This window comes from Esox lucius, chromosome 18 (genome assembly GCF_011004845.1).
Source record: "Esox lucius isolate fEsoLuc1 chromosome 18, fEsoLuc1.pri, whole genome shotgun sequence".
Lineage (NCBI taxonomy): Eukaryota > Metazoa > Chordata > Actinopteri > Esociformes > Esocidae > Esox > Esox lucius.
Window position 1 is genome coordinate 5811973 of NC_047586.1, and position 26521 is coordinate 5838493.

Consider the following 26521-nt stretch of genomic DNA (forward strand, 5'->3'; position numbering starts at 1 on the left):
TGCACTTAGGAAGGGACCTTTGGGAGATTGTTTCATTTAATGTACAGCAGTAGAAAATTGAAAATATTTCTTAGTAGAAGAGTATATCAAACGTAGTGACAGAATCCCCATGGCTAGCTGTAACAATTCACAGATTTATTTCACACACCAGGGCCTCAATCATGTGCTAAAAACATACTTTGTACGATGACCAACTAAAGAGCAGGTTCAGCAACCTCCTGCCCTGGAAGGCAATTAAACTCGCCAACTATGTTGTCTACCTGGCAACTAACACAGCACTCCCAATCAAACAGGTGCTGTTGCAGGTCTTAGTAGAACTGTTAGGTTCCCAGCTGAGATGTTTCTCGTCGCTTCCCAACGTGATTTTTTTCATGGGATTCAGTTTATACATGGTCATTCCACTTCAATACACACAGAGCGAGACATCGTCTTTTAGATCTCAGTAGCGTCAGTCAGGAATGAGTACCATAAAACCCAGGGGAGGTAGAGAGAGACAATTAAAATGTTCACCTGTTTACACTGTAAAACATTTTTTTATCTCTGCTGCAAATCTGGCCACAAATTTCGTTCTTCAAGACAAAAAAAAATCGCAGTGGAAAACGTCTCGCAGCAATCCTTTTGAATTGACTCCTGTCGGGTACTGATATCTCATTAGCATCACACACATTTCTGGGTCACTAGGGAGCTAGGGTCTTTAGAGGCTACAACACTTAGCAACCAAGATAATTAACATACAAGGCTTTGATTGGTTGCTTCTGACCTCTGTTGGAATGAAGGGGGTGGAACACGGACCAGGAAGCTAGAGGTGTTCTAAAGTGGTCCAACAGGGGTTATGGGAACACAACGCTTCAGGGTTCACATCCAGGATCCCTGATCCGCTTGACCCACCCCAGGCTCCCTTCCAGTTGCTGAGACATGCAGGGGTGTAACTTAGCAAATAGGCCAAAACAAAGGCTGATCTGACTTAACTCTGTACATTTGTATTTATTTATTTATATTTGTGGGGGGCTTTTGGCTTGCTCACATCCTCACTGAGGAGAAGACCTATTACGCCATACACTCCAATAGCAGATGGTCTGAGTCTGATCTGAAAGCTGTGTGAATTACTTCCTGTGATCTAATGTCATCTAAATCCTCGGGTGACTTACTGAGAAAACCATTATGAAGGGCGTGGCGTGCCCCCCCCCCCCCGAATCACAGGGGACATCGGAGCTCTGTGGACACAGCGTCAAGTCTCCCATCCACCTCCCACGAATGCCCAGCGACAGCGGGTCCAGACAGAAACATGAGCATGGCGTGGGGGTCACAGTGGCAACCCAGATGGGGGCCGATCCGTCCACACTAGGAGGCACCCCGCATTGACTGATATCTCTGGAAAGTGTTTCACAGGGACCAACTGATGGGGGGCCTCTGCCATCGCACCATGTGAGCCCTGGGTTCTGTGTGAGGGTGTGCCACAACCGGCCATGACCGGGAGGGATGCACAATTGTGCTTCCCTTGTCAGGATTAGGAGAGATCAGGCCCGGCAGGGAATTCCTTCCTTGTTGTGGGCTGTACACATACAAGCTTAGGTCGACCATCGAACAGGCGTTTGCTTTAACTCGTTGGTTCTACCGACTTCCTGGTTAAAGCCAGCAGTATAAAAAGGACACACGACCCAATCTTCAACACTCCAGAGGTATCATTTCATATTTTTATAAAAAGATCAGCTGATGCTTATCAATATTGTAGGTAGGTTCATCTGGGGTCTCTCTGTCTGCCTCTATGTCTGTCCATACATAAGGATTAACCACTAATTCAGTAAATAAAAAAAACACTACTAAACACACCCACCAAAAAATAAATAAAAAATGCTCGGAACGATTTCATGAGCGCTGCAAATTTGAAATATTAACGGATATATGATGGGGACATGCCAGATGATCCGCACGCACACACACAAACCATATCAGCCACCTCCAACGCACTGGTGCTGTCACACGAGAACCGGGAACAATTCACCTTTTTAAATGTCAGCACTTTCCGTATTATTCCATTCCGACTAGAACTCACAGGTTCATGGCGTACACACACATATGCCCATCAGAACACAAAACATACACCTGGACACACACACAGTAGCCTAACAGATGAACCGGATGAATGAGAAAATACGAGCAACCCGTACCTTTGTTCACTCTCCGCAGTATTTGACATCGACATTTGAAAGAAACGGCTATCATAATAGCATATCTCAGTGCGCGCAGGTACGGTGCTTGTCCCAGAGCTCTGCTGGTGGTTTAGCGGCGGATTCAGCGCACGGGCATCTGTATTCCACGCACATAGCAAGAGACAGAGAGCTTGTCCCACCGGAGGAGAACGGTTCCCGTAGCTCACACTTCTTCGCGAGCCGCTACTGTCAGTGTAACGCTAACGGTAGATTAAGGCATCTAAAGCCTGCAGCACACGGTGATGTAGGCTACTCCGTTTCATTCATTACAATTCCGTTCCGAGATTAGCCTACTACTTTGCAGCAACACAACACATTTTGTCGCCCTCGGTTTCACATTTAAAAAAAGAAATGTATATTTATCCTTGAAATTTTACTAAAAAGAGTGCCCGTGAAGGACCCGGGGCGAGCAGAGCTTCGCGCTTTACGAAAAAGGAGGCGAGTATGTGCATACACAGTGCTCTATCGAAAATCACCATCCGTCGCGGAGCGGCTCGCTGATGTTTAGCTGAACATTCTACGCTGTGCGGAGACGAGGGAAGTGTGGTGGGGTTTAAACTCGCAGGGTGCAGGGCAGCTGCCGGCCGGTAGGCTATTCGGCAGCCTACTAGCTCTGTTCGAGAGACAAATTGCTTTGTTTTCCATCAATTGCGTTTTTTTTTTTATTCCCTATCCAAAGCAAGGAGGAGGGTATCAGGTGCTCATCGCTATTATGTTACGTAACCAAGCGCTGGATGCGCCGCTCTGTTCTCACCCGCACCGTACACGATGATGATGTGCGGTCAGACTTAGAGGCCTAAACCGAAGAGGTCTCGTGGGAATAGTTAAATCAAAGAAAAGTAAATTGGACGGATTTCTTTCTCTTTTTTTTGGGTAGGGGGTGGGGTATTTCATGGATGTTGAAATGCTTTTCTACTACTTTCTCAGCAGTGTAGTAAAATGTGAAAAAAATATATATATATCTATCTCCCTATATCATATATATCTCCCCCCCCCCTCTCTCTCTCTCTCTCTCTCATATATATATACAAATGTATGTGGGTGTGTGTGTGTGTGTGTGTGTGTGTGCATGCATTTGTGTAATAAATAAACATCAGAACGATATGCTGAGTCTACACAATCTGTCTATCTGCCTGTCTGTTATGAAGACGTACACTTAAGAATACCAGGCTAGGGGAAAGAGAGCGTAAGGAAGATACAGTAGTAGTAAAAGAGAGAGGAGGAGAAAGAGGGGTGAGGAGACAGAGAGGAAAGGAAAGAAAGAGAGAGGAGGGAGGAAAATAAAAATAAGATGAGAAGGAGAGACAGAGAGAAGGATAGAGAGGGAAAGCTAGAGAGGAAGGGAAGTAGAGGGAGATAGAGCCGCATTTGAGCAGCCAATCGCAGCTCCCCAAATGCAATTAGTCCTCCTCATTTTCTCCCTCTTTCTCTCCATCCTCCATTAACCAGCAGAGTCTAGCTCTCTACAAAATTGAATAAACTCACACATTTACATTTTGGTCTTCCCAGGGGGGTAGGGGAGGGGGGGTTATGATAAATGACTTGGCTTCGTTCCCAAATGTAAAAAAAAAAAAAAAACGGCCCATCTATAACAGTTCCGGAGATATCAATTATGATCCCATGCGTTCTGTTGCGCTTGGCTCTGAAACGATATCATATGGTTGTGGAATTGTGGACTGGATGTCAATTAATGCCTTACTTTTCAAAGAAGTTTACATTATGCTAGTTTTTTATATTACAAAAATACTACTAATTGTGTGTGTCTGAATACATAATGCTCGTTCCCAAGTTGTCATCAACTCATGTGGAGTGAACTGTGTAGGAGTCTGGTATTCTGTATTCTTTAGCCATAACTCATTACCAATCCTGTGAGCTACTGGCCCGCACCAGATCTTCCCCAGCCAGTATTGTGCATTGAGATCAGAAACCCTTTTGGCCAGCTGGTGCAAAACAGGGTATTTGTTTGGTGCAGTATGGGGTTAGTCAAGTGTGTGTCTGTGGAAATCTGTAAGCCTGTAACAAACAGCGAGGTTTAAGTCTAAGCAGGACATGTAACATCTGCTTATATTTGCATTGTCCTTAACTAGATTCAGGTGTGGGCCAGTCTTTGCATCGTTGTTAACTAGATTCAGGTGTGGGCCAGTCTTTGCATTGTTGGTCACTAGATTCAGGTGTGGGCCAGTCTTTGCATCTTTGGTAACTAGATTCAGGTGTGGGCCAGTCTTTGCATTGTTGGTCACTAGATTCAGGTGTGGGCCAGTCTTTGCATCTTTGGTAACTAGATTCAGGTGTTGGCCAGTCTTTGCATCGTTTGTAACTAGATTCAGGTGTGGGCCAGTCTTTGCATTATTGGTAACTAGATTCAGGTGTGGGCCAGTCTTTGTATTGTTGGTCACTAGATTCAGGTGTGGGCCAGTCTTTGGATCGTTGGTAACTAGATTCAGGTGTGGGCCTGTCTTTGCATCGTTGGTAACTAGATTCAGGTGTGGGCCAGTCTTTGCATTGTTTGTAACTAGATTCAGGTGTGGGCCAGTCTTTGGATCGTTGGTAACTAGATTCAGGTGTGGGCCTGTCTTTGCATCGTTGGTAACTAGATTCAGGTGTGGGCCAGTCTTTGCATCGTTTGTCACTAGATTCAGGTGTGGGCCAGTCTTTGGATCGTTGGTAACTAGATTCAGGTGTGGGCCTGTCTTTGCATCGTTGGTAACTAGATTCAGGTGTGGGCCAGTCTTTGCATTGTTTGTAACTAGATTCAGGTGTGGGCCAGTCTTTGGATCGTTGGTAACTAGATTCAGGTGTGGGCCTGTCTTTGCATCGTTGGTAACTAGATTCAGGTGTGGGCCAGTCTTTGCATCGTTTGTCACTAGATTCAGGTGTGGGCCAGTCTTTGCATCGTTGGTAACTAGATGCAGGTGTGGGTCAGTCTTTGCATTGTTGGTAACTAGATCCAGGTGTGGGCCTGTCTTTGCATCGTTGGTAACTAGATGCAGGTGTGGGCCAATCTTTGCATCTTTGGGCACTACATTCAGGTGTGGGCCAGTCTTAGTTGGAGTGGATGTTTGTGGTGCCAGAACACAATGCAAATTTTTCCAAAAGTTATTTTCAAATTCTATTAAAAAAGAATCAGTTCCGCCCATGATTACATTAAAATATGATCACAGTATTATTTTAAATTCATGGGAATAACTTGAAAGAGATTATCAAGTTAAATAACTGAAGTCACAAAGCAACATTTTTGGTATTTATTTGTAAAGTTTTCTTTTGTATTCTTTTTATGAAAAAATTATTTCTCCTGGTCCTCCTGTAGGTTATCCCTGCTCAATATGAATGGAAATAGTCTGGGTGTTTAGAATGGGTGTCATAAACTGAAATGCTAACTGAACATGGCTCAGTGACAGTTTTATTTTGCAGCGTTCAGTTTGTATTCCAGACTATGAGACAAACCCAGGCAAAATCCAGCCTGAGAACCGGAGAGGAGAGGATATGAGAAGTGCATTAGTACATTAGCCGCAGAAGTGAAGAGGAAAGAGCTGTCAGACAGAGAGGGTGAGAGAGAGTGAGAGAAAGAGTGAGAAAGACAACAGAGAGAGAAAGAGAGAGAAATTGACAGAGGCAGATATTACCTCACATAAAACCCACTAAAACAAGTTGATGTAAGAACTGAAGACAAATAAACCCATATCTGCATATCATGCAGCAGGATTGCGTGCTGGGATAATATAGAAAAAAACAATCCTGGAAATTAATCTTTACAGAGGAAGTCAATAAACGTCTCTGGACTCACAGAACATGGTAATTTCAGCAACAGCAGCAGTGTGTCGAAGATCCACAAACTCAATCCAGGACCCATTGATGCTTTAATTAATTTCGCCCCACATGCTTGACAGAGCAGCTCAGATCGAACGTCATTCCTTTCTTATATTCTCTCCACTCCCAGAGGAGTGCTAGGCGACATTGAAATGCTAACGCACACACAGCACATGGAACTTGATACCAGCAACAACAAGCTATAGAAGGAAATTGCTAGGTGAATGTAGTGGTATTCTGATTGTGTATTATTGTATGAATGTATGTTTTGTTAGAATTGAGCTCATTAAATAAGTTAAAGAACAAGAGAACATTGGTGTTTGGATTCTCACTCAGGAAGTCACGCTCTGCCAACCTCAGGAATCTGTGACTGACCATTGGGCAGGGGTGTGGTCATGGTAGCGGGGGACTGTGTTATAGAGTGAACGCATTGTTCTAGGTTCTATCTTGAATATATTTGCAAGAACCATCTAATGATGAGATGATGTATGGAACATTCCTGAAGACAACCATGCTGCAAATCCAATAAATAAATGAGTGTCTCTCCCTTGACTCGACCGGGTACTCTGTTATTTTTCCACTATACGTAACTGCTAAATCCTTACAATGGAAAAGAAATGGCTCAGGAGGAAGATGAAGGATATGAAAGAGACAGAAAGGGAGACATACACAGCCTCTTTCTCAGTGAAAGAGACACTATGAGGGACATAGTGAGAGACAAAGGCTTGGTGGAGAGATGATGAAGTAGGGATGGAGGCCAGGGACTCAAGTATAAATTAATATGTCATGTCAAAGTGGCAGAGAGGGTCTAGATTCTGTTATTAAATCACCTGTGTGAGTGTTGTTAACCCGGTAGCAACAGCAGGGTTTGGGTTAGGTCTTAAAATGATACTGAAGATACAGTTGTCCACCTTAGACATAAAGTAACCCGTACCGTGGCTCTCAGAAGTATCCACCACCCATAGACTTTTCCAAATTATTTTAAGCTACAATGTGGAATCAAAATGGATTTTTATCAGGAATTGTGGCCACTGATCAACACAAAGAAAGTCCATAATGTCGAAGTGAAAAAAGGTATAGAATAGTCAAGTCCATTATCAAGAAATAAGGAGAATACAGTGCAACTGCAGATCTGTCCAGAATAGGCCATCCTCAAAAAGACAAGTGGAAAACTTTGAGACAAGTGTAAGAACATTCTAAAGGTCGATGAGACTAAAACAGAGCTCAACGCTAAGCGCTGTGTTTGGCACAAGCTTAACACTGCACATTATCCTGTGAACACCATGCCTACCATGAAGCATGGTGGTGGCAGCATCATGCTATGGGGATTCTTCTCTGCAAGAGACTTGGGTGAAGATCGTCCAGCATGGCAATGACCCCAAACATTCAGCCAAAGTCACAGTGCAATGGCTTAAAAACCAATCGATCTACGTCCTGAAAAGACCCAGTCAAAGCCTGAACCTTAATTCAGTTGAGAAAATGTGGAAAGAATTCAACTAAGGTCCCCATCCACCTTGATGAAACTCAAACAATTTTGCAAAGAAGAACGGGCAAAAATGTCTGTGTTGAGATGTGCACAGCTGGTAGAGACTTATTTAAATGACTGTAATTACTGCTAAAGGTGCCTTTACTAAGTTTTGACTAAAGCACTAAATATTTATGCAATCAATTATTATCTGTTTTGTATTTGTCATTAATTTAGAACAATTTGTAGATATTATTTTTCACTTTGTCATTATGGTCTTCCTGTGGATCAGTGGCAAAAACTCATTAGTACTTTACTAATTAAATACATTTTGGTTTAATGTCGTAAAAACAGTTGAATGTGTGAAAGTCCAAGTAGGGTGAATACTTATACTTGGGACTGAATTTGACTGTGAACACCAGGAAGAGATAGAGAATTGCAAGAGAGAAAGTGATGTGGGGACTGCATGGGGAAGAAAGAGACAGAAAGAGGGAACAGAGATGGGAGAAAAGAAAATAATAGTTGAAATTCAGTAGGTGGTCTTGAGTTCATGTTCTTTGTGACTTCGCCTAATTAGCACTGAACACCTGTCTGCAACTTCTGCTCTTGAACATATTCAAATGACTCTGTCCTAAATGACAACCTTGTTTTCTATACAGAGCACTACTTCTGACCAAATCCCCTAGGGCGGACTAAGTGGGGCACAGGGTGCTTTTGGTACACCCCCATTGCCGCAATAGCCAGCTATGCAGCAGCATGGCCTATAGGAGAGCAAGTATAACACTAGCAGCCCCTGGTGGTGAGTTAGGGACAGTGCATCATGTCCATAGAACTAAGTAACATGCTGTTATTGCGCCACGTTACAACCTCAGTCTTATTTAATAGTATTTAATAGATTGAGATCCACCGCCGACTGTCAGAGACTAAGTGCTGTTGGCCACTTTTAGGACTCTTTACTTGCATGCACTTCATCTACCGACCAACACATTCGGTTTATTAATGAATTTGTAGAAATGCTTATTGATAGCGTGGTGTCTCTCCTTTCGGAAGATTCAGCACCCCAAAGAGGTTTACTGGTGGAACGTAAAACAGTCTATTGATTATATAAAATGAGAGAAAATAAGATTCCAGTTTTAACGGGATGTTACATGCAAACCAGTGCACAATGTTACACAATGCAAATGAGCTTCGGCAATACAATAATGCAACACAATGCAAATCAGATGTGGTCCCTCCTGTGTCTATAACAGTGTGTTTCTATCAAATTACAGATCTTCCCTTACAGAAATAATTAGCTTAGGGATGTATTTGGGCTGACACACGCCAAGCCTTAGGGGTTGGTCCAGGAAGGGGGGGTGAGAGGGAGAAAATAGTCAGAGAGGGAGGACGAATACGCGAGAGAGAGGCGGACAGGGAACGTGAGTAAAAGAAGAAAGAGAAAGAGGGAGGTGAGGGAGAGAAAGAGAGAGTGAAAGTGAGAGACAGGAGAGAGACGGAGATATAATAAGAGGGTTGGCAAGGAGAAAGGGCCACACCCACTGGGTCACGTATGAAACGGCACATGCTACAAGAACTAGGGTGTTGTGAGTGTGAGTGTGTGTGTGTGACTAGTCTAAAAACCCAGAACACCAATGTCAGATGCACACAGTGGCCCTCCTGCTGGGCTGGATGAATAGAAAAGCTTCAGAGGAGACAACTGCCTTCCCCTCACATTCCCACCTGCAACAACGACATGCCTCAGGAAGTTCAGACCATTACAAACACGGAAAACAGTTCAAAAAGACAAAATAAAGGTGATCCAGTGAGATCCATAATTGAGCCATCTGTTCGTGGCCCCAACGCTGGACTAAAATGCCGCAGAAACATTAGAGAGCTGAATGAAACTGGACTTTGAAAGCAATCAACCTCCCAGGCAGGTGCCAGCCCACTGCACTCCAGGGCCTACCAAGTGAGGACAACAGGCTTATTTCACAACAGTGTAACACTGTCTAGGACCAGTACAGACAAAACGGCTTCAGATTGAACAGAGAAAAAAGGTTCAGATTAAACAGAGAAAACGGCTTCAGATAGAACAGAGAAAACGGCTTCAGATTAAACAGAGAAAACGGCTTCAAAACTGAAGAGAAAAAAGGCTTCCAACTGCTGTCCTTTGATGTAAAACTGTAAGATTTTTTTGTTCTTGATCACTGCTTATCCAGAAAACAGAGTCTGTTTCTGAGGACAATGTTCCCGAAGAGAAAGAAAAAGGGAAAGACACACAGAGAGAGAGAGAGAAAGAGAGAGAGAGAGAGAGAGAGAGAAAGAGAGCAACTTTGCCACAAGAGGGGGCTCAAGCTTTACAGAAGGGAGGGCATAGGTGCCAGATGTACAAGAACACACACACACACACACACACATACACTTGCCTCTGGTTTCCATGGTGACCTCGATTAAAGCAGATCGTGGAGGTGTTGATGACGTTGTGCAGGCTGTGTGTGTGTGTGTGTGCGTGCGTGCGTTTAAGCTCTAGGGTGAGGGGATGTCTGTGTGAATTAAATCACTGCTCAGGGCCGTATACGCTCATCCCCCAGCGCTCCACAAACTCCTGTCTGCTCCTGTACCACAGGGGGTGGGGGTGGGGTAATGTTCACATTAATACCTGTGCTTCCCGCTGACAACCCTGAAAAGGCCTTCGTAATATTTGGTAGGAAAACATGAACCACAAAACAACTGGGAACTGTGGAATCAGCTAATCTGCTCGAGCTGAAGCCGAAAGGACACATAAAAAAACATGACAGGCTATTCAAACAGGCTGAAACAATAATGTCAGACACATCGTTCACCGCTCAAAACAAGCCATTAGCACAACAACTACGCACATTATCCATAACAACATGTGCATCTAGCTCAGAGAGTGTCAGACATCCAGTCTCCTCAAACAGGATTCTCCCTACATGGTGGAGACTATTAAACCGGGGGGGCCTCCCAAATGGCCCCCTGATCCTAAAATAGTGCACTATGTTTGACCAGGAACTACATGCAAGTGCGCTATGTAGGGAACAGGGTGTCATTTGGGACACAGATCTGCTGTGTGGGCGTCCACTCCAGGAGGGGCTTGGTCGTTGTGGCCTGTCTTCCGCACACAAAACTCCCAAAAACCACTCCCTGCTAGGAGCTCCAATTAAAACACCTACTGGCGGAGGTCAGTGACCTCCGAAACCACTGCAATAAATCCAACTATGTGGGCATCCAGGGGACGGGCTGACTTCGTCCATCAGAAAAGCATTGTGCGAGTGGGAGATAAAGATTGAGGGATGGAGAGTACGAGCGAGAGACTGATAGTGAGATGAAAAACTGGACGTTAACCAGGCCAGCGCTGGCATTGATGAATAGATCTCGTAATGAGCCGGACTTTCAAAGGAGTTACTGGATGGATTGAGCTGCGGACGGGCTGATAGAAGAGGTCTTGCTAATTGTCTTTCTATGGGCTGGTCAGACTGCCCAACCCTGCCGCTCACCAGCTGGCCAACAGGTGGCGCTGTTCCACTGACCTGGTAAAAAATCTATTTTTCGCTGGCTCAAGTTGCATCGCTTAGAAGGAGTCTCGGAGCGAATTCATTCATGGCAGATGCACACTTCAGACAGTTGGCGTTTCCAAACGGAATATCCCTAGGTCGTTCTCGGCTTCGCCCCCCACTTCCAGAGCCTCCCACTGGAAATGACAGCTTGTGGGCTATACTGGGTCAGTTCTTTGAACCACTAGGGAAGTAATCCCATCTACTCCAATTCAGCCTGAAAGATAATGGAGTGGAAGTCAGAATATCACGTCAGCACCCCTGAAATGCATGAATTTATGCAGTGAAAAAAAAAATGTCTGTTGAGTGGAGGTGAAAAAAAGTCCCCTGCACTAAAATATTTCTCCACTCCAGCTCCCTTCTCACTGCAGGCAGGGGAAAACAGCCGTGTGTGTCACAAGGTTAGTCTGTGACAGGCTGACAAAATATCAATTTCCCTGGAACAAGGGGACAACCTCTCTACTCTGAGGATTGTCGGCTGGAAGCCATTTATGCCTCTGAAAGGAGAAATCAGGGAGAGGAGAGCTCTGGGGTTTGGTGATAAGCACTCCTGTCTTTCACTCAGGGGAATTTGGTTATTTTTGGTGGAGGTTATTTTTTGCCTTCCAGCCTCCCCAACCATTTCCCTTTCTCTGGGGTCTTGTTAACTGTATGACCCATCACCATTCCTTCAGATGAAATCATTTTAAAACCTCACAGACAGCAAGCAATCACATCCCACAGAATACCACACATTTTTATCTGATTATGTTTTTTAAAACACTTAAAACACAGATTTATTTTCAAGATTATATTAAATATGAAGCCAGCTTGAATTTAGACAAAGCATTTTGGGATTCTGCTGGAATGTGGCATTGGAATGTGTTCTAATCCAAACAGAATGTGTTATACTGAATGTGGAATGGGCTCCATTCCAGGCCTCTGCCAGGGACAAATTAACCAGGAGCAATATTAGCACACACAGATTCTGACACTGCTCCTTCTGTCTGCAACTGTGTGTACAGGTGCTGCTTTTCTTCACATCATGTGCATGCGACATGCACACACACACACACACACAAACACACACACACACCTACACACACCCACATCCACCCAAGCAGAAGCACATAAACGACCTCCCCTTTCTGCTTCTGCCGCATGCAAGAGGTATAAACGAATACAGATGCAGCGTCATTCATCTACAGTGCCACTATAGAGTAACAAACTAGCCAGTACGCAGGGGTCCGGACAGTTGACAGGCCTACATGTACGCACATGGAACGGCTGTCATGACAACACAGGCAGATATATAGGCTACAGAACAGCTGACGGACGGCAGAATCCAGACACACGAGCGAGAAGCGAGTCAGATCGACACACATGCCACCCGGCAATACGCGGTTATGCAACTGAATACCGGCACTCCAAACAGATGTGGACAGTCAGGCCAGTGGTGACTCTAGGGACAGAACAGGGACACGCAGGCCAGACACATAGGCACACACCCAACGCCAATCCACCGTCTGGTCAAGTTACCTTCCTCGTCGCTTTTGTAGCAGAAATCTGCAATATGAGAATTCTTCACTTTAATTAAGGCGACACCTGGATAAAACACATCACAGCAAACAGTATCGGTGTTCCTGGTCGTGTCGGCGTCCATCACCACGTCTACTGTGTCCATCCCTGATAATGATTGACTCACGAGGCATCGGACACATGCAGTACAACACAGTCGGACGCTGGGTACTGGACCGGCCATTGAAATGAATAACCGCGCTGCTGTCCGTTTCCAGTGGGACGATGAGCCAAGTGGTCTGAATCCTGAATGTGGATTGGCTAATAGCTGAGGTGCATGAGACCGCACAGCACATATCACGGGTATGACATGACATTTTAAGGCTCTAATTGCATTAGAAACCAGTTTGTGGTGTATGGCCAATGTAGCAGGGAAAGGTGCTGTGTCCAACCATGTGGCGATGGGCTGTGAACTGTTAGCCGTATTATATCGGCCTGTGTGACAATGATGTCAGCAAGAACAAAATAAAATGTATTGGGTAGGTCTTCACATCAGTACTACATTTTTTTGATAAAAGAATATTCATAATTATAAAATGTCTACAGTCAGCATACGGAATTCCGTTAACAATTTAACTTAACAAAACATTCTAGCTGTAAGTGTTATTTTATTTCCCACTTCCACGGTGCTCCAACTAGACAACTAACCGACCGAATGAAAAACCAGCCAACCACAAACACAGAGAAATATGACACGCTAATAAAAGTTCTTACCTGGAGTATGTCGAGCAGCAGCATCAAATGGGACAGCAACACATGAGAGCAAGAAAGATGCATAGAAAGATGGAGTGAGAGAGAGAATTGGAGAGACAGACAGAGAGAAGGAGAGAGAGAATTAGAGAGACAGATAGAGAGAAGGAGAGAGAGAATTGGAGAGACAGAGAGAAGGAGAGACAGAGAGAAGGAGAGACAGAGAGAAGGAGAGAGAGAAGGAGGGGGAAAACCCTGTCAGTAACAGTATCAGTAACAGTATCAGTAACAGTATCAGTAACAGTATCAGTAACAGTATCAGAAACAGTATCAGTAACAGTATCAGAAACAGTATCAGAAACAGTATCAGTAACAGTATCAGTAACAGTATCAGTAACAGTATCAGTAACAGTATCAGAAACAGTATCAGTAACAGTATCAGAAACAGTATCAGAAACAGTATCAGAAACAGTATCAGAAACAGTATCAGTAACAGTATCAGTAACAGTATCAGTAACATTATCAGTAACAGTATCAGTAACAGTATCAGAAACAGTATCAGTAACAGTATCAGTAACAGTATCAGTAACAGTATCAGTAACAGTATCAGTAACAGTATCAGTATGCACCACGACAGGGTGGGTCTGATATTATTTATTTTTCATTTGTCTGTCGTCTCATGATTTCTGTTATTTCACTTCATCTAATGTTGTCTTCCAGAAGTAAATATAGCATTGTATTTGTCATCGCATTGCCTTCTGATCTCCTGCATAATCAAACATGTGTTGAGAAGATGACATTGGTGACAAACATTTTCTGATGTTTGTCATCTCTCCCAGCTGCTGATATTAGGACATTGGAAAAGAAAGAAATATTAATATTAAGTCCATTTTTACTTTCCAACATCAATACACACCATATTTTTCTTTACATGCGGCGTCGAAGTGATTTTCCAGGGGCACTGGCTACACAGTATACATGATAGAGAAGGAATATGTGAATGCTTCATATATCTGGGTATTTCTGTGTGATTAGATCAGTTTCAATCCCTTTGATGAAACAACACAACAAACCAAGGCCTTAACTGGCCCTACCAAAGAATTTAGAAAACTTTACGTAAAGGTTGGTCCACGTGTGGACCTGATGGTACAGGTGAAAGATGGAGGGAGTTAAATGAAGAGAAAATGATGGATGAAAAGAGCTAGAAATACAAACAAGGAGAGAGAGAGAGGACGAGAGCGCTTAGAAGGGGACAGGCAGGCAAATTGTTTCCCAGTTACATTTCAATGTTTAACAGCTTTGGCAGCAATCACCAGGTCAAAGGAAACAGTGCTTCTAAAAGCTGTTAGCGGCACAACACCTCAGACACTCATGATGGCTTGTCACAACGAGACGAGCTCGTCAGGACGGTTAGGACATGATGATGATAGTGGGAAGCAGGCCAGGGTTGGAAAATCATGCTTTTCCCTACCCACATATTAAGGCCCAAGTGCCTTATAAGCAAAATCTTTGTCACTATACACTCGGCATGTTCCAAGCAGTTGAAAACTGCTTTAAACATCTGCAGGTGTATCCGCTAAATTCACCTATAGATGTCTCCTTTAACTTAACCTATAGATGTTTCCATTCACTTTACCTACAGACGTTTCCTATAACTGAACCTACAGACGTTTCCTATAACTGAACCTACAGACGTTTCCTATAACTGAACCTACAGACGTTTCCTATAACTGAACCTACAGACGTTTCCTATAACTGAACCTACAGACGTTTCCTATAACTGAACCTACAGACGTTTCCTATAACTGAACCTACAGACGTTTCCTATAACTGAACCTACAGACGTTTCCTATAACTGAACCTACAGACGTTTCCTATAACTGAACCTACAGACGTTTCCTATAACTGAACCTACAGACGTTTCCTATAACTGAACCTACAGACGTTTCCTATAACTGAACCTACAGACGTTTCCTATAACTTAACCTACAGACGTTTCCTATAACTGAACCTACAGACGTTTCCTATAACTGAACCTACAGACGTTTCCTATAACTGAACCTACAGACGTTTCCTATAACTTAACCTACAGACGTTTCCTATAACTGAACCTACAGACGTTTCCTATAACTTAACCTACAGACGTTTCCTATAACTGAACCTACAGACGTTTCCTATAACTGAACCTACAGACGTTTCCTATAACTGAACCTACAGACGTTTCCTATAACTGAACCTACAGACGTTTCCTATAACTTAACCTACAGACGTTTCCTATAACTGAACCTACAGACGTTTCCTATAACTTAACCTACAGACGTTTCCTATAACTGAACCTACAGACGTTTCCTATAACTGAACCTACAGACGTTTCCTATAACTTAACCTACAGACGTTTCCTATAACTGAACCTACAGACGTTTCCTATAACTGAACCTACAGACGTTTCCTATAACTTAACCTACAGACGTTTCCTATAACTTAACCTACAGACGTTTCCTATAACTGAACCTACAGACGTTTCCTATAACTTAACCTACAGACGTTTCCTATAACTGAACCTACAGACGTTTCCTATAACTGAACCTACAGACGTTTCCTATAACTTAACCTACAGACGTTTCCTATAACTGAACCTACAGACGTTTCCTATAACTGAACCTACAGACGTTTCCTATAACTTAACCTACAGACGTTTCCTATAACTGAACCTACAGACGTTTCCTATAACTGAACCTACAGACGTTTCCTATAACTGAACCTACAGACGTTTCCTATAACTGAACCTACAGACGTTTCCTATAACTGAACCTACAGACGTTTCCTATAACTTAACCTACAGACGTTTCCTATAACTGAACCTACAGACGTTTCCTATAACTGAACCTACAGACGTTTCCTATAACTGAACCTACAGACGTTTCCTATAACTGAACCTACAGACGTTTCCTATAACTTAACCTACAGACGTTTCCTATAACTGAACCTACAGACGTTTCCTATAACTTAACCTACAGACGTTTCCTATAACTGAACCTACAGACGTTTCCTATAACTGAACCTACAGACGTTTCCTATAACTTAACCTACAGACGTTTCCTATAACTGAACCTACAGACGTTTCCTATAACTGAACCTACAGACGTTTCCTATAACTTAACCTACAGACGTTTCCTATAACTTAACCTACAGACGTTTCCTATAACTGAACCTACAGACGTTTCCTATAACTTAACCTACAGACGTTTCCTATAACTGAACCTACAGACGTTTCCTATAACTGAACCTACAGACGTTTCCTATAACTTAACCTACAGACGTTTCCTATAACTGAACCTACAGACGTTTCCTATAACTGAACCTACAGACGTTTCCTATAACTTAACCTACAGACGTTTCCTATAACTGAACCTACAGACGTTTCCTATAACTGAACCTACAGACGTTTCCTATAACTGAACCTACAGACGTTTCCTATAACTGAACCTACAGACGTTTCCTATAACTGAACCTACAGACGTTTCCTATAACTTAACCTACAGACGTTTCCTATAACTGAACCTACAGACGTTTCACATCACCTATAGATTTTGCCTTAAACTCCACCTATAGACGCTTCCTATCAGACGCCTGTGACGACTAGGTGCTTCTGACACAGTTAAGAAATCAAGGTCTCCACCTGTAAGGTCATGGGGGTCACCGTAAATACCTCTAAGTATTGCTTTTCATCCGTCCCAGCGGAGTGATATATGCTGGTGTCCTTAACGAGGTGATAAGTGAGCGATAAAGAGAGGGGAGAGGGGAGAGGGGAGAGGGGAGAGGGGAGAGGGGAGAGGGGAGAGGGGAGAGGGGAGAGGGGAGAGGACCGGTTAGGGAGGGATACAGAGTGAGGGAGGGTGAGAGAACGGGGTGGGAGGGGAGACGGAGAGTCACACAGGATTGGTGTACTTCTACAAAATCACCGCAGCACTCTGAGCCCATTTGTCAGGGATTGTTGAAGGACATAGCTGGACTCCTATCTGGAAATCTATTTTAGAGGCCTGGGGGAGGGAACCGTGCTCTGGGAGCTATTGATTTAGCTGTTCAGTTCTGGTGGGCCAGTATGCTGGTGCCTGTGCTGTCATTTATACTGTAGAGATGGGGACTGCATGCCAGGACCCAAGGGACGGAAGGAGGAGGGAAAGATAGAGGAAGGGATAAATGGAGAGGTGGATGGAGGGAAAGAAGGCTAGGTGGTGGGGGTGAGGAGAGAAAGAAGGCTAGGTGGTGGGGGTGAGGAGAGAAAGAAGGCTAGGTGGTGGGGGTGAGGAGAGAAAGAAGGCTAGGTGGTGGGGGTGAGGAGAGAAAGAAGGCTAGGTGGTGGGGGTGAGGAGAGAAAGAAGGCTAGGTGGTGGGGGTGAGGAGAGAAAGAAGGCTAGGTGGTGGGAGTGAGGAAAGAAGGCTAGGTGGTGGGGGTGAGGAGAGAAAGAAGGCTAGGTGGTGGGGGTGAGGGGAGAAAGAAGGCTAGGTGGTGGGGGTGAGGAGAGAAAGAAGGCTAGGTGGTGGGGGTGAGGAGAGAAAGAAGGCTAGGTGGTGGGGGTGAGGAGAGAAAGAAGGCTAGGTGGTGGGGGTGAGGAGAGAAAGAAGGCTAGGTGGTGGGGGTGAGGAGAGACAGAAGGTCCTGCTGGACTTGGTTTGGGACTAATTTCGCTCCGTCAGTGACAGTCGTCTCACTCCGCCCCTTTTCACCCACCAACTCCGTCCTGTCCTCTGTGCCTTGGACGTTAAAACGATTCTAGTGACACAGGTATCCTCAGTCAGAGTCCCGGGAAATCTAAAGTTATTTTCAGAGAGCGGGGGAATGCTGAACCCCCCCCCCTCCCCACCTAGTAATCCCTGGGGATGTTGTGTGTGCGTGTGTGTGTGTGTAGCCCACACTTGAAGGGATGTATATAATGGCAGAAGTGTGTGTGTGTGTGTGAGTATAACACACCGTGGAACCGGAATGTATTAGATAAGAGAACGATATTGTAACTGTAAATCAATGTGACACTTAACCACCATCCATCCCAGCCCACTTAAAAAATACACAAGCTGTGGAGAGGAGAAACACTACACACACACACACACACACACACACACACACACACACACACACACACAGTTTTGTATTAACAGTTATTAAAGGTAGTGCAAAATAGATTTCATATACAACATACCAAGAGACAGGTAGGTATATAAGCCAACAGACAGGTAAATGACAGAGAGGTTATGTATGTGCTAACAGACAGGTAAATGACAGAGAGGTTATGTATGTGCTAACAGACAGGTAAATGACAGAGAGGTTATGTATGTGCTAACAGACAGGTAAATGACAGAGAGGTTATGTATGTGCTAACAGACAGGTAAATGACAGAGAGGTAATGTATGTGCTAACAGACAGGTAAATGACAGAGAGGTTATGTATGTGCTAACAGACAGGTAAATGACAGAGAGGTTATGTATGTACTAACAGACAGGTAAATGACAGAGAGGTTATGTATGTACTAACAAACAGGTAAATGACAGGGAGGTTATGTATGTGCTAACAGACAGGTAAATGACAGAGAGGTTATGTATGTGCTAACAGACAGGTAAATGACAGAGAGGTAATGTATGTGCTAACAGACAGGTAAATGACAGGGAGGTTATGTATGTGCTAACAGACAGGTAAATGACAGAGTGGTTATGTATGTACTAACAGACAGGTAAATGACAGAGAGGTTATGTATGTGCCAACAGACAGGTAAATGACAGAGAGGTTATGTATGTGCTAACAGACAGGTAAATGACAGAGAGGTTATGTATGTGCTAACAGACAGGTAAATGACAGAGAGGTTATGTATGTGCAAACAGACATGTAAATGACAGAGAGGTTATGTATGTGCTAACAGACATGTAAATGACAGAGAGGTTATGTATGTGCTAACAGACATGTAAATGACAGAGAGGTTATGTATGTGCTAACAGACAGGTAAATGACAGAGAGGTAATGTATGTGCTAACAGACAGGTAAATGACAGAGAGGTAATGTATGTGCTAACAGACAGGTAAATGACAGAGAGGTAATGTATGTGCTAACAGACAGGTAAATGACAGAGAGGTAATGTATGTGCTAACATAATAGAGATGAGTGTGTGATAAAGGGAACTGGAAGTAGAGAAGCAAAGGAAGGCAATGCCCTCTAGTGGTTTTATAATTAGGTACACACACGCGCACACGCACGCGCACACGCGCACAGAGGAAGCCAGAGAATCCTCTCGCCAATCCTTTCCTGGTTTTGACCCTACAAGGGGGTTTTGCTAGTTACTGTGCATTCATTCTTGTTAATATGACTAATATTGTTGCTTGCTCTATGGGGTTTCAAGCTGGGTGTCTGTAAAAGCCCTTTGTGACTGCTGATGCATAATCAAATACATTGGATTGATTGACAGACATAGAGAGAGGGAATAGAGTGAGGATTTAGAGAGAGAGAGGTAGAGAGGGAGAAAGAAAGAGAAGGGCACCATATATGGCAAGTTCAAACAGTAGGTTTCAGGTTTCAAGGTTTATTTGTCAAATGCAAACGAACAACACAGCATCATCCTGTACTAGTAAATTCTTGTGACATTGTGCAGGATAACGCTGTGTCGTTTGGTGCATTTGCAACCACAATAACAATGACAACAACAACAATGATAACAATCACATTACCACAACAACAACAACAGCATAGCTGTACATGAATAAGGGCCAAATCCATAGGATACATCTGGAAACATAGGGGCTGTGAGGGGTGAGAAGGACCAACCAGATGGAGAAGACAGGACCGCTAGTTTTTCACTGGCCACAACAGACAGAACATTTGGTTTAGACTGGCCACAACAGACAGAACATTTGGTTTAGACTGGCCACAACAGACAGAACATTTGGTTTAGACTGGCCACAACAGACAGAACATTTGGTTTAGACTGGCCACAACAGACAGAACATTTGGTTTAGACTGGCCACAACAGACAGAACCTCTGGTTTAGACTGGCCACAACAGACAGAACATCTGGTTTAGACTGGCCACAACAGTCAGAACAACTGGTTTACACTCTCCTACTATGTGTATATCTAGCTGATACCTGCACTGGCAGGGTGTTGACAGTGTAAGTCATGTTTGGAGAGTTGATGATGGTGTCCAACAACATTCCCACTCAGTTGAAGGAGTTTGTGATTCCGGAGAAGGCCTATATCAGCTCTAGACTCTAGACTCCTGAGATCGTTCCCACTACCCATGAAATTTGTGTATGTGTGTGTTTGTTCTCAGACAGTGAGAGAATAGATGTGACTAACATCAAATATAGCAGCTGCATTATCAGCTCCACCATCAACGCCTGCTAGGGACCTGGAACCGAAATGCTGTGTGAGGGAGGGGAAGATGTAAACAGAGATGAAGGACTGCTTACTTTTATCACCAAAACAGATAACAGCAGGTAGAACTCAGGGTAACTGATTGCTATCAGCTGCTACAGATAGTGATTTGTGAAAGTTACTGGCTTGGAGATAAAACTGTCTGAAATACCTGCAACCAAAATGACACAGCAACATTGGCACCGGCCCACTGGGAGGACAGAACGACATAAACAATCGGCACCGGCCCGATGACAGAGTGTGTCATTACCAGCACCAAAACCGGACCCTGCCAGACCCTGTCATCTAAAGAGACGTGTCTCTGGACAGGGCTGCTATTGGATGTTACTGCTTTAGACAAGAGGGTTTTTCTCTCAGCCTGTCCATAGGAGCCCTGAGCTCAGTTCACGTGGCAGGTCGTGTTTGACAGGACATACCCGGGTGCTGGGGACTGAACGGGGGCTAAAACAGAACCAGCCACTCAGACACAGCATGAGAGGGGATATGTGTTGGTTTGAGGTAGTCATTTGGGATAATTACTAGGCCCTTGTACAGCTGGTTGTGTTGCTCACATCCTCTAGCTTGTTCCGGAGAGTTGCTTTGCACTCGGCAGCCCACACTGGAATCACTGGAGAATTAGTTCCATCAGTGTCACAATCATCACCTGTCTGTCGACATCTGAGCGTTATATTTTATATTTTTTCCACAGATTAACCATGCCTGTGTGGTGCATCTTAAACGGGTTAAAAAAGACAATGAAAGGCCATCTAAGGACATAAGACATGATTCCTGCTGTTTGACATAGCCTGTATCCCAAATACAGTTATTGATTCTGTATCAGTGGTTTTCTGCTGGTTTTCTGTAGTGAATTAAATACTTCCATTGGTTAAGTGCCTCCCTAACATGTGGAATCTGCTCCAAAGGTTATTGAACAACACCCCCCAACCAACCACCCCTGCTAAAGAAAAGAGGGTGCGTACTATATTATCTATTAATATATCAGTACTATAGAGCATACTTCAATCAGTAGGACACAGTTAAGGTCAGATCAATAACAATTACAACACAGGCCTTTTCTACAGATGTTTAAATAAAGACAAATAGTCACCTGCACTGCAGTGGAAGTTTTTGGGAAGTCTGCAAATCAGATTTGATTATTTTCAAGAAAATGCAATGTAAGGTGAGTAGAATGATTAGACAAGCCGTTCCTTGCTCCAAAACAAACACTTGGCATCTTGGCACTGTCTTCCACAGCTGGCCTGCAGCGAAATTAAAGCAAGTAATGTCAATCTGGGCATTAATGGAGAGATGATGTGTGACAGGGGCAAGGTGTCAGACTGCTTTAACACTTGGTTCTTTACATTAGCGACTAAAAAGCTTCTGGGGAGCTGCCTGATCCCCTTATGCTGAACAGTGAAGGTCATGAACAGAACATCTCCCAGCAGGGGGTGCTAGCCAACTCCTTTTACGTCTCCAGTTTCTCAAAGCACCTCACCTAAGAGGTCACCCGAAATATTGTGAACCAGCTGTTCAGGACGATATGTCAGACGGATTTATGAAAGAAGACTCAGAACATATTCACTCAGCATTGTCTATGTTATAAATCTCTCCAGCAAGCAAAGGAGGACACCAAAACATACATTCTGTTCATTCTGGAAGTCCTGTACTAAGTCGAGGAGAAGATCATCTCCAAGAAAACTGACAAGTGCTAGGTCTCATTCAACCGACACAAGTTGATCGTTTTTGTCCGACAACACTAGGAAAGAGATCGATGAAGGTCCAGTACGTGGCATGCTATTACCGGACCTTCAGAAAGCTCTTGATCCACTAAACCAGAACCCTAACAGCTCAGAGCCCTAGTAGTCAGCATGTGTCAGAGTGGTTCTGGATGGATCTGCCAGGACGGCAGCAGAAAGTCAATGGCACCATGACTGAGACCAGGTTAATCAGATGTGGAGCGCCACATGGGAGTATTTCAGGGCCTCTATTGTCATACATCAACGACATGGAATCTGCTTGTTCCTTTCAGATGTTTTGTACGCAGATGATTCAACACATTTGGTCTCACGTAACTGTAAGATGATGGCTGAGGGCCAGCTCGCTACAAAACTCAAAGGATCAGCACAGACTGTGATGACTGTCTCCAGACAAATTATTATTATTTTCGTTTGGGGTGATCTCAGACTAGAGTCAGACTACAATGGGCAGCTCCACAGGCTTCATGGTTTGGGGTCAAAGCAATTACAGTCAAGAACCGCATTAAGAACCTACCGGGGTCTGTACAAATGTTTGACCGGTTATGTAAGCTTAGCCATAAGCCACAATTGTGAATAAGGTTACCTTGAAAGCACATGCAACAGTTTCAGTGCATCACTGTGATGAGGCTTGCAGCACTTGATACAGTAACAAAAACAAGTGAAGGTTAGTTAACCAAGTTTACCCTAAAAGTCCTCAGGCCAATGTAATTAGAATGTGCTGTCAGCATACCTGATAAAATAATGGATGTACAAACCAACAAACATGTGAGTTTGGCCCAAAACATTCGGTATGACACAGTCTCCCTGTATCTAAAAATCTAGTGTACAATAGCAAGGTTGCACCAAGAGAGGCAGGGCCATGTTTATTTGCAGGGGCACTGTTCAAAATGCACAGGTTCTGAGGTTTTCAAAGAGTGTTAAGATCTGCATTGTCTCCTTTTTGTTCATTTTCTGTCAGACTTTTTTCATATGACTGCATTTTCCTAAGTGAAATTACATCAGGCTCTGAAGTCGCTTTCAATGTGCCATCAGTCAGAGATACGTCGAGCTATAATTACCTTGCTTTGTGCTGGTGCATAGCTGCAGTAATGCAACATTACCAATCACCCAATGCACCGTTTGCTGCTCTACCCTCTTCACTGGTTTCACTCTAGTTCTCTCTCTCTCTCACTGTCTTTCTATGTCTCTGTCTGTCTCTCTTTCACTCTCAGTCTTTCTGTCACTCTCGGTCTCTCTGCCTATCTCTGTCTTTATGCCTCAATTTTTCTATGGCTTAAAATACTGGTCTGTGCCAATGTTACAGTGACTAACTCCCTCAGGCCTCCAGCAAGCTTTCATCCCACGGTTCTACCAGCCAGAAGTCTCCAAATCCAGATACCCAATATCCCATTTCCCTTCACAGCAACTACTACATTTATATTTCTTATTCTCCAACAGAAGTCCAAGTCAGAACAGTCATTCAGGCCAGTCATTGTTTTAGATGGCACCCTAATAAATATACAGTGTACTCCTTTAGATAGACCCCGATAGCAGTGGTGTTAGGAATATGGCGCAATGTAGGGAATAGGGATACACTAGGGTGCTATATAGGGAATAGGCTTCCATCAGGGGGCTATTAGGAGTGTAACGGCCCACGTTTCCGCAGCGCACCGTCCAGTACAGGCCAATCATCTTCTGCAAAGCGAATTTTCCTACGTTCGCTTACTGTAAGAAACTATAATGGCAGCTAGGGACCAGGATGACAAACTGCCAATTTCTCCCTTGTGTACTACAGCACATACTACAAACACTGCAAAGAAGTGACTAGCTCTCTATAGCTAACAACCACTACCAGGAACCCTAAGCTAACGTTAGCGAGGCTAACAATAACATTGAACAGGTAAATCAATTTAGCATATTATTATTCAGAACTTCATTCTCTATCAGACATTTGCGTACCGTTGCACCACTAGGAGCGATTCAGGGAATTAGGTTCCATTACATTGCTGTGTAGGGAATAGGGGTTCCATTACATTGCTGTGTAGGGAATAGGGGTTCCATTACATTGCTGTGTAGGGAATAGGGGTTCCATTACATTGCTGTGTAGGGAATAGGGGTTCCATTAGGGTGTTATTTAGAGAATAGTGTTCCATTATATTACAATGTTGGGAAGAGGGTTCCATTATATTGATATGTAGGGAATAGGGTTCCATTTGGGTGCTATTTAGGGAATAGGGTTCCATTAAGGTGCGAGGTAGGGAATGTGGTTCCATTAGGGTGTTATTTAGAAAATAAGTTTCCTTTATATTGCTATGTAGGGAATAGGGTTCCATTATAATGCTATGTAGGGAATAGGGTTCCATTATAATGCTATTTAGGGAATAGGGTTACATTTTGGTGCTATTTAGGCAATAGGGTTCAATTAGGGTGTTATTTAGAGAATAAGGTTCCTTTATATTGCTATGATGGGAATAGGGTTCCATTAGTGTGCTATTTAGGGAATAGGGTTCCATTAGGGTGCTAGGTAGGGAATAGGGTTCCACTAGGGTGTTATTTAGAGAATAAGGTTAATTTATATTGCTATGTTGGGAATAGGGTCCCATTAGGGTGCTATTTAGGGAATATGGTTCCATTAGGGTGTTATGTAGAAAATAGTGCCATGAAAGAAAATGTAAAAGGCAGAGAGAGAGACAGAGAAAGTGTGACAGAGAGATAGAGAGTGAGAAAGGATCATAGAGAGAGGAAGATTGACCGTGCAAGTGGAGGGGGGAGAGGGGGTGTGTGAGACAGGTTGCAAGAGGAGATAGAGAATCAGAGAGAAGGCGTAGGAGACAGAGAGTGAGAGAGCGACAGAAAGACAGTGTCAGAGAGAAAGAGAATTTGAGAGGTTACAGGAAGATAATGGTGCCATCCACCAAATTAAAAAGAGTCACATGCGGACGGGACGCATAGGGAATGATTATATGGTATGTATCTGAACTAACTCATTAATTGAATTGATCAAGAGAGAAAGAGATCGAGTGTGTGTGTGTGATTGAGGGAGAGAGAGATTGAGAGAAAAGGGGACAGAGAAAGAGAGGGAGTGCGAGATATGCTTTAGCTTAATATGTTCTACCAAGGGACCAGGAGAAATGTGCACACTTTCATTACTAGCCAAATTGGAACAGCTGGTTAGAGCATCTCTAACAGAGCCTCTTAAAACCTCTTAACACGCGTGGGCTGTGAATGTACAGTCCCAACCGTACAGACACAGAGAGCACTGCATTACAGTAAATACAGGATGTTTTTCAGATACCCAGCAATGCAGACTTTTGTTTCGAAGTGCCTTGTTCTGGACAATTCTTGTGCAGAGGTCAATGTGAACTATGACATCATGTTTGTATAATTGGTCGTGGAGCTCTCAGCAACAACATCACAGCCGTTAACTCGATATAAGACTTGCTTCTGTGTCATTAGCATCTCAGTGCAGTGTGAACAGGTTAACCCCTTGCTTACAACTCGTCAACATTCATCTCAAAGGAGGACAGAACAAAGAGGAGACTACGCATTCGCTACAGAAATGACAAGGATTTTGCATTGCAGGGAGTTGTACCGTCAAACGACCTACTGTCTCCTGTTACTGGCTTTGGATACTTTGTCATTCCTGTTGGAGTCCTTTGCACAAAACGACTAATTGACTAGTTTGTCTAGAATGACAAGACGAGTCTGCATACATTCTGCTTCGTCTCCCTCTGGTCAGCATAATGCCCTGTGGGACCAGGCTGAAGTAACACAGTTCATAGGGAACGTGGTGCCATCGGACCAGAGATGGAGAGCAAACCATTACGCAGTCCAATCACAGCTTACAGACTGAGCTTCTGCCCATGTAAAATAGAGGGACGGAGAGAGCAAGACACAGAGGTGCAGGAGAGAACTGGAGGGAAAGAACAAAATAATTCCATTACTGAGTAGCCTACAGTAAAACAGGATGAGAGGAGAGCCAACACTTCAGGAGTCTTTTTGAAATGCATCCTGAAATTCTGACCTTAGTGAAGGACTCACTTTAACACTATAGAAGGGTTAGTGATGTTTGGTGGAAGTGTGTCTGCCTGTGTGCCTCTATGCCTG

The 26521-nt window shown here is 43.8% G+C and overlaps 1 protein-coding gene across 16 annotated transcripts in view; it reads right to left on the minus strand.

Moving 5' to 3' along the window:
• Positions 1 to 26521, minus strand: part of grip1 (glutamate receptor interacting protein 1) — a 325906-nt gene that overhangs the window by 113544 nt on the left and 185841 nt on the right. For 8 of the 16 annotated variants that reach the window (XM_029114783.2, XM_029114789.2, XM_034287897.1 and 5 more), the window contains one exon: positions 12555 to 12581. The exons of 7 other annotated variants lie outside the window; for them this stretch is intronic. In XM_029114783.2, the coding sequence (XP_028970616.2) occupies positions 12555 to 12581 (27 nt within the window). Of the gene's footprint in view, positions 1 to 2168; positions 2830 to 12554; positions 12582 to 26521 lie in introns of those variants that run through there. One more of the 16 variants, XM_029114785.2, reaches the window with a different exon arrangement.